Below are 8,808 nucleotides of genomic sequence, written 5' to 3'. Positions count from 1 at the left end.
TGCTTCTTGAAGTTGATACTATTCTCTTTCTCCTTGGGGGTGTTTCATGAAGGCGGGATCTGAAAGAAGTTTGAGACCAGAAATGAAGGCAGAAAGGTGCTTTTGATACCGAAGATATAAGATACATTTCTGTCAGTCCTTTTGTTGTATTTATAATCATGTAAGTGGCCATTTTTTAGTCTGAATGTGATCTCTGGAACCTTTTTTTAAAGGCTCACAGACATCACTGCCAAAAACGTTTGTAAAATCCTAAGAATTAATGAGGAAACAATCTCACTCTTTTTCAGCAGGAAAACAAATTGAAAAGTTGTCTATTATTAGTCAGGAATATTTTAAAAAATATTGCAAAATGGGAAGTGGAATGGTGGCAATTACTGTAAGTATAGTGCACAGGCACCTGCTTGATTGATTAATTAAATGCTTTGAAATTAGACAATTTTTGACTGAACTAAGGGTTGGTTATTTATTTTGATTAATTTGTTTATAAACCACTTTAGTAAGGTATTTCATCTGTATATAAAAGCCACAGCTACAGCCAATACAATAGTAACAGGTTCAATTACAGAAATACAATATATAATTATATTAAAACATTTATTTCTGACCCCAGAAGCTCTATGGGACTCAAATCCCAAAGGTCTGCCAAAACAGCCAGATTTTCACAATCTTCTGGAAAGCCAAGCCTGTGAGAGCTACCTTATTCCAGATAAGGAAACCCCTCACAAAGTATCCCTGCCTTCAGTTTCCTCTATTTGCATCACTTAAGAGTTGGTTCCTTCCGGTAGCCATTCTGTGACTTCAGGTTGGGTAGGCAAAAATCTATACAAGATAGATATTTAGGCCAAGGGTGAACATGTATTACTGGATATATTATACATACTGATGATACCTTATCCTGAATTGGGAAGTGACCTTTCCCAGCTGTTTCATACACATGTTCAACAGGATGAGGAAGAGGATCAAGCCCTGAGTAGTACCTAGTTTCCCCACTCCAATGTTGGTCAACTGAAACCTACTCAGGAAGAATGGAGCCATTTTAGGATAATGCCTCCATTCTCAATCCCTGTAGGTGGTCCAGAAGGATACTTTGATTAAGAGTGTCAGCTAGTGAAATCAAGATAAGGATGGTTGACCAATGTGATTTGAGTCACATGCTATCAGCACCACAAGATGGATCAGACTAGGAAATCAGCTCCTTAAGAAAGTTAAAATTACTTTTACTGAGATTGGCTTTATAACAGAGTCTTTGCAAGACCGATAGTCCTCCTCTTCATAGTCCATTTAATTAGTGAGACATTTGCCTGAACGTTTTCCAAATGTTATCTAGCTATTTTGGACTTCAGTATTCTTCAGCCCACTTTTCCTAGGCAATAGTTCCTGCATATCCCTATTACGGTCACTTTCCTTATTCTCTTACACATGGGTAAGTCAGAAGTCACATGCTCATAACTTCTCGAATAACATTGCAAGGTATTGCCTCTGCCATCTCTTTGAATCCTTTCAATTTGCAGCAGATACTATATGGGTAGTTTTATCCATGAAATGAATGGCCAGAGATCACAACTTGCACTGATTTGGTTCTGGACAATTTCTTTCAAGAAAGAAATGGGTCATTTTAAAATTGTACAGCTGGGTGACATTCTTGTACACATGCAGTAAGTGTGGAGAAGTAATTCCTTCTTGATCTCATGCCCATGCCAAGTCTTATTTGCTTCTCATCTTCCACAAATTTCACTCTAGAACTCTCTTCACTCACTTCCTTTTCTAAAGCTCCTTAGAAAACCAAGGAGAGACCACTGAGGAGCAACACTGTTTAGAATAATGGCTGTTTCTGTGTTCCAGAGGCCATGTGGGCAATCAGTAGAACAGCCCTTTTCCCAGGTTGCTTGGAAATTGCTCCATTCTATCGCAAGCTTAAATATTCCACTTTCGCCAATGGAGAGCCTTTCCTCAGTTGCTCAGCCTCTTTTATAGTCTGCATGGTTGACCATTTGATCTGGCACAATTCTTCCACCCTCTTGTACTTTCTGAAGCTGAATAGACCTGCAAAGCTCTGGCATCAATGAAGAGGATTTTCAGAATCCCAGTTATGAATAAGAGGGCCTCTCTGTAGTCCTTCCACTTCTACCTGGAAAAGCAGCCTTCTCACACCCGCTCTTTTTCTCTCTCCTTAATAGGCCAAGCCAAGCATCCTCAAATGACGACAAGGTTTCCTTTTTACTCTCAAAAAGCCCAACACAATGGATAAACAATATGGGAAGTCTAGGGGAAGAAATATAGATATTTTATGTTACCCATTTTTATGATTATTTTACTACAAGTGCACGTATGCTGCTTCAATCGTATTATATAAAGGTCTTACAGCCTAACATACAAGACAAAATATGTCTCAATTATTAGACATATCAATAATAATAATTGCTGTCAATTTAGATTCAATGTGGTAATAATATAACCTAACACCAAACAGCCGGATTCAGCTCAACTCGGGCATATCTCTCATCGTCACCTTCGTTCTAAATGCATATTTTAAAAGCCACATTTTTTAAAAGCTTTCTGAACGCTAAGAGTGAGGCTAATGTTCTTGTATTTGGTGGGAGGATATTATTATTATCATGCATTAATTATGACATTCCTTCATCAGGGTGAGCTCCACATCACAGCTGCTGCAGTGCTTCCTCTCGGTCCCCTCCTGCTTCTTTCTCAGCCAGCCTTTGCACATTGTTGACAGGATCCCCAACAGCTGGTCTTTCTTCTCACCTCCTCTGCTGGTGTGTGTGTGTGTGGGGGGGGAGAAATCTTCTATTCTGAATCTGATCAGTTTGTCAACTTCATCTTTCTCTTCTTCGTTTTATCTTTCACTTTTCTCCAGTCAGTCCATTAATTGCTGTTGATTGCTTTTAGCAATAACATGTTGTTTCTCTGCTTTCTTGTCCTATGGGATTCTGACTTAGCCTTTATTTCTCTCTACACCTGATTGTCTTTTTCCTGTTAGAGGTTGGCTTCCAGCCTCTTTGAGAATCTTGTTCCCTTTGAAGGTGATAATCCCTGTGCTAATAAGACCTCAACCATATGGTCCTCCTGCTCAGTTGTAGGAGATGTTTTCTGCTTTTATTCCCACAGAATAAACTCAAAAAAGAGGGGAAAGAGTGTTATAGGGCTTTTAAAACTGGAGGCTGAGCATTTGTTTGGCACACAGCCAGCCATTTGGTTTAACTTAACTGTATGCTTAGCTTGAAATCAGAGACTGTTTTGTTTTGCCTCCAAATCAGTATCAGTGGGATTATATTTGAAAATTCCATTCTTTTTCACTATAATTGTAAATCCAGTAAAACTTCACTAGAATTTTGTTACTGAATGCACTTGACCGTTATGGAGACTTCTTTCTTAATCTCAGAATAAGCAGACCTTCATGCCTCTTACGATAATCAGAAGTCAAAGAGGGACAAAGAAGTGTTTTATTTAGAGGGTGATACTTGACCCACATTGCAAGTCATAATCCTTAAGCAAACCTCCTACACATTATTTATTCATTTTTAAATTAGATTTGTACATAAAAACTCCATTAAATTGAATCAGAATTGAAAATAGAGCAACAGTAACAACCAAAGCAGTATGCGTAGAAGCATCCAACTCATCACTGAAAAATGGAGCCTGTGTCTTATGTTCTTTCTCTCTGCTTTTTAACTATTACCTTGCAAATTAAATGAAAGAGAAAGGAGAATGTAATAATAAGATAAGAGAGATAATTTTGTCTAGTGGTTAAAGCACCAAGTTAGAAAGCCAGAGACCATGAGTTCTAGTCCTACCTTAGCCATGAAATCCTGCTGGGCGACAGGATACAAATATACAGTATATATATTTATCCAGGCACATTCAGTTGTGCTCAGTTTCAGCTTATCCTTTTCTTTTTTTTCTCTCTCTCTCTGTAAAAATGAAGGACTTGCAGCTCAGGATATTGAAATACGGGAAATGAGAATAGAACAGCTCCTCCTACATAAGATTCCTGTTGCAAATTGCTTCCTTCCAAATCCAAATGCTATAGATACTTTTTTGTTGAAGGATATACCGGTAGATATGGTCGACTGCTCTGGGTTGTCTTCTATGCATTTTTGTGTGATTCAGACCTTGGAAAGCGCAAATGGCTCTTTAATAGACCACGGACGGAAAAGGGTTGGGAGAGTTTATAATGAGAACTATGAAGTGGTAGGACCTGAATGTGACCGAATGCAACTCAGTGGTCACTGGAGAGGCAGGGACGTTCTACTTTCTGAGGAAGAGCCACAATGTCCATATTTCTGTATTTCCTCAGGGGATTCTTAAGTTGTCCTTTTCAGGACTCGAAATAGCTCTCTCCTTTCATGTATGCTATTAAGAGAAAATAATTGAGGTACTAATTGTGATAAGTGGGAAACTACCTCTTATTTTACTAATGACTCCTTGGATATGTCTTCTAGGTAAAAGCCAATCCTGCAGCCTTTTATTTTTGCACTTTCAGCTGGGCTCGTTTCTGCCCAACTGCCAATGTTGTCTGTAGAGGGAGATGTCTAGTAAATTGGAAGAGCTTATCTGTTAGATTAGAATCGATGTGCATAGCATAAGCATGCATAGTCATTCTGGAGGACAGCTTTTGACATAAAAATGCATTCATTCCCCAACAGGCTTGGTGTTTGGACCTGAGCTGCCGATGCTGTGCTCCCCTGATGCTGACCAGCCTGTGTCCAGAAGATGAGCAGATTGTTGGTGGGAGTGACCCTCGAGAGGATTTGCAAAGCTGTACTTCTCCTATGTTTACTGCACTTCCTTATCATCATGATTCTCTATTTTGATGTCTATGCCCAGCGCTTGGACTTTTTCAGCCGCTTCAACGTACGCAACTCTTCCCGCTCTCTGCCCTACGCCAATGTCTCTCGGCCTAATAGTACTGCTGGGCCTCTGGGCTCTGAGCTCCTGGCTCCAAGTGTCAAGTCTGTTGGGAGTAACCACACCGTCACTGAGAAGCCCTTGCCACCCTGCCCAGAGATGCCGCCTGGTCTTGGTGAGGTTACAAATGAACCCTGCCTGGTTTGTATCTTGTCTTGAATGAAAGCCTGCAGTGAGGATCCAGCATTACGTGGTTGAGCATAACCCTGTTCTGGCTTATCCCTGTTTTTCTTGAATCTCAGCAGCCTGCCTTGCTGAAAAGTGATATTTGACTTCAGACGCAGGAAGGGAACTATAAGATAGAACAGTGATGCGAACCTTTTAGAGATCGAGTGCCCAAACTGCAACCCAAAACCCACTTATGTATCGCCGGGTGCCGGGTGGGCGTGGCCTGCTAGGTAGACGTGGCCAGCTGGGTGTGGCTACGGTGGTCATGGCAGATGGGTGGGTGTGGCCAGCTCAATGTTGCTCCTGGGGAGGGACGCCTGTGGGGGCCGGGCAGGGTTGGGGGAGATCCAGGGCATCTCTGGTGGGTGGGGCGGTGGACAGGAAGCTCGTCCTGCAGGGTGAGGCGAGGCAGGGCGGCGGTGCCATTGTCGCAGGGCAAGGCGAGACAGGGGCCGGGGCGGCTGCTGCCTGACACCATTGGCCCCCGCACACAGAGGCCAGTGAGCACATGGGTGCTGGGATGCATCCGGCCACGTGGGACCTCAGTGAGTTAGCAGGTGGCTGGTTGAAGAGGATGGTTGCCATCTCCAGGGCATGGCGCGCGTGCCCACAGAGTGGGGTCTGAGTGCCGCCTCTGGCACACGTGCCATAGGTTCACCACCACTGAGATAGAATTTGCACAGTGTTGCAAACGGAATTGGATAAATAATCCAATCCTTTCAATAGGATACAATGGAAAACATGTGAGATAAATCAAGAAGTGGTCACGTAATAATTTTATTTTCACCTTGAACACCCTGTTGTTCCCCATTTTAGCATAGCTCTAAATTCTTGCCTGCCTACATCTTCTGGCTAACTCCCTTCCATACAATTTTAATTTGCTGTAGTCTGTGCCAAAGTATATTAAAATGTACAAGGCGGTGGTAAAACCAAATTAATTTCATCAGAGCTGTCTTTTAGATGTTTTTTTCTCTTGAATTCTCTTCATCCTTCTAGGAACTCAAAGCAGACAGCAAGCATAGAGTTATCTTAGTGGGTTTTTTCTTACAAGTGCTTGCCTTATTTTCAAGTAGGACTCAAAGCCATCCTAATAAGTCAAACTAATATTCAGTAAAGAGGTTGTAAGTTTGTTGATAAAACAGGTGTTTTCTAGTGCATGCTGTAAGGATCTCTGTATGGATTGCAAATAATTAGGGAAATGTTTTAGCATCTGTGCAGATCACAAAAGTACTGTAATACAAGCTGCTGATCCTCTGCTTAAAAGTAAATTGACTTTTTAGTTTGGGAGGCTGTAGCATCTCACATTTTCAGCTGCAGATAGCCAGTATTTGTACTTATCACCTTTGACTGCTAAATGGGTGTGCCTTTATCAAATTGCTACTGTTGCTCTAAAATGAGATTCCCACCCATCTGTAATCTCAAATTAGTTAACTCAACATTCTCTGAGAATTCTGGCATAATGGAGAAGGAACAGTATGGTAGTTTCCACTCCTCTGATCACCCCAGCTGGATCCTCTTGGGAGAACATAAGGGAAAAAGCATATTTCTTTACATGATCTAGATCAGACATGTCAAACTCGCAACGTCACGTGACATCGCATAACGTATCGGGACTGTTTTGCCATTGCCGGCATTGGGTGGGCGTGGCTTCCACGTGACACATCTGGCCTGCGGGCTGGAAGTTTGACACCCGTGATCTAGATGGAAGCAATTTTACTTATTCATGCCTATTGCTGCTTTCAGTGATAATCCTGCCTGGTTCTCGGGGCAACTGTGAGTCATTGCTTGGGCATTTTGCAGTTGGGTCACCTAGATAAAAATATAGATACCAAGACATATTTGGGCAAGTGGGTTAATTGTGCTCTTGCTTGTTTGAAGCCCCAATTATACATAAGGGAAATTTGCAGAATGTATATGTGTGTGAAGTGACATTGTATGCATCGTGACATCATCATGCAAATTCCACAATTTGAATTAGACATGACTGATGCAAATTCCACAATCAGTGTCATTTGTGTGATTAAATTATGGTGTATATTATGAACTACATGCCTTAGTGCAGTGATGGCGAACCTTTTAGAGACCGAGTGCCCAAACTGCAGCCCCAAACCCACTTATGTATTGTCGGGTGCTGGGTGGGCGTGGCCGATTGGGTGGGTGTGGCTGCGGTGGTAACGGCAGACTGGGTGGGACTAAAAAGTTCAATCAATCAATTCCAACTTTGCAAGATCTTTTTTTTCCCCGCAAGAAGTTGAAATTGATTGATTGATTGATTGAACCCTTTTTTTTTTTTTGCACACGGTGGCGGAGGCCCAAAGCGAAAAGGTTTTATAAAACCCAGCTGAAGGCCTAGGACTGGGGCGACGGGTGTGCGTGCCCACAGAGAGGGCTCCACGTGCCACCTGTGGCACACGTGCCATAGGTTCGCCACCACGGCCTTAGTGCATTATGTGTTTGGCTTTTAAGTTCCTTTGCTGAGCTTTTCAGGACAGTAGCCTCTCATCTTGATTAATGGAAGTGGCAGGTACATACTGAGGACCGTAAGCTCCCCTTCTGGAATTGACTAACTCAGTGGTTCTCAACCTGTGGGTCGGGACCCCATTTGGGGTCGATCGACCATTTCATGGTCGCCAAGCAAGGCTGTCCGCCATTTTTTTTCCCCGCCATTTTCCCCCCTTTTCCGGCGGGTGCCTTACCTCCCTTGGGCTGGGCCAGCTGGTGGTCGGTCTGCTCCGTCTCTGCCGCTTGCCAGCTACGCCTCGGCCGGCGCAGGGGGCGGAACCACGCATGCGCGGCACTCCCGGGCAGGGAAAGTCCTCGACTTACGACCGGTTGGGTAGTCCTCGACTTACGACCGGTTTAGTCCTCGACTTACGACCAGTTGGGGTCGCGGCATTAAAAAGGTTGAGAACCACTGGACTAACTGAAGCATTTATAACTGAATTCTTTCTTCTTCAGTGGGCCGACTCCTTATTGAATTTAGCTCTCCCATGAGCATGGAGAGAGTGCAGCGGGAAAACCCGGATGTTCAGGAGGGTGGCAAGTATTCACCCCTGGACTGTGTGCCTCGGCAGAAGGTGGCCATCCTCATACCTTTCCGCCACCGCGAGCATCACCTCAAATACTGGCTGCACTACTTGCATCCAATCCTACGACGTCAGAAGGTGTCCTATGGAATCTACATTATTAATCAGGTAAATCGGGTAAAGAGAATGATAACCCTGTTGTAGCAATCTGAGGGGAAATAAGTGAGATCGTTACAACAGAGTGATGCCCTATGAGAAAAACTTGATTATAAAAAGGGGCCTTGATGGACATAGCCTTTCTATCTTAACCAGCAGTAGAGCAGGGCTTGCTGGTCTCTAGCAGTTTGCAGCCTTGGAATGGTACGTGAGCATGACCTTGGGAGACAGGGCAATGAGATATAGCCAAGGGGACAGACAGATAAAAGGCAGCTTAGCCTGCAGCAGGAATATGGGCAGGGCAAGAGCCTCAAAGGAGACCCTCCCTAGTTTTTTGGACTGTAAAATGGATGGGTGAGAAAAATACTTTCAGACTTGAAGCATTTTGTTAATATAACCTTATGATAAAATGGAATTAGTTTATCTGGGTATGATTCCTGTCTGGTCTGTCTAGTAAGGTTGACAGCCTTGATTTAATCTCTCTCTCTCTCTCTCTCTCTCTCTCTCTCTCTCTCTCTCTCTCTCTCTCTCTCTC

At 43.2% G+C, this 8,808-nt stretch overlaps 1 protein-coding gene across 1 annotated transcript in view; it reads left to right on the top strand.

Annotated features, from left to right (window-relative positions):
• Positions 1 to 4,728: 4,728 nt before the first annotated feature.
• B4GALT2 (beta-1,4-galactosyltransferase 2) overlaps positions 4,729 to 8,808 on the top strand; it is an 8,292-nt gene continuing 4,212 nt past the window's right edge. The window contains exons 1-2 of the mRNA XM_015811387.1: positions 4,729 to 5,038; positions 8,050 to 8,285. Coding sequence (XP_015666873.1) covers positions 4,729 to 5,038; positions 8,050 to 8,285 — 546 coding nt within the window. The remainder of the gene's footprint in view (positions 5,039 to 8,049; positions 8,286 to 8,808) is intronic.

The sequence above is a fragment of the Protobothrops mucrosquamatus genome, unplaced genomic scaffold (genome assembly GCF_001527695.2).
Source record: "Protobothrops mucrosquamatus isolate PMUCROS unplaced genomic scaffold, P.Mucros_1.0 scaffold39, whole genome shotgun sequence".
NCBI lineage: Eukaryota > Metazoa > Chordata > Lepidosauria > Squamata > Viperidae > Protobothrops > Protobothrops mucrosquamatus.
Note: the sequence above shows the minus strand (reverse complement) of the source record. Positions and strands in the feature narration are given on the sequence as shown.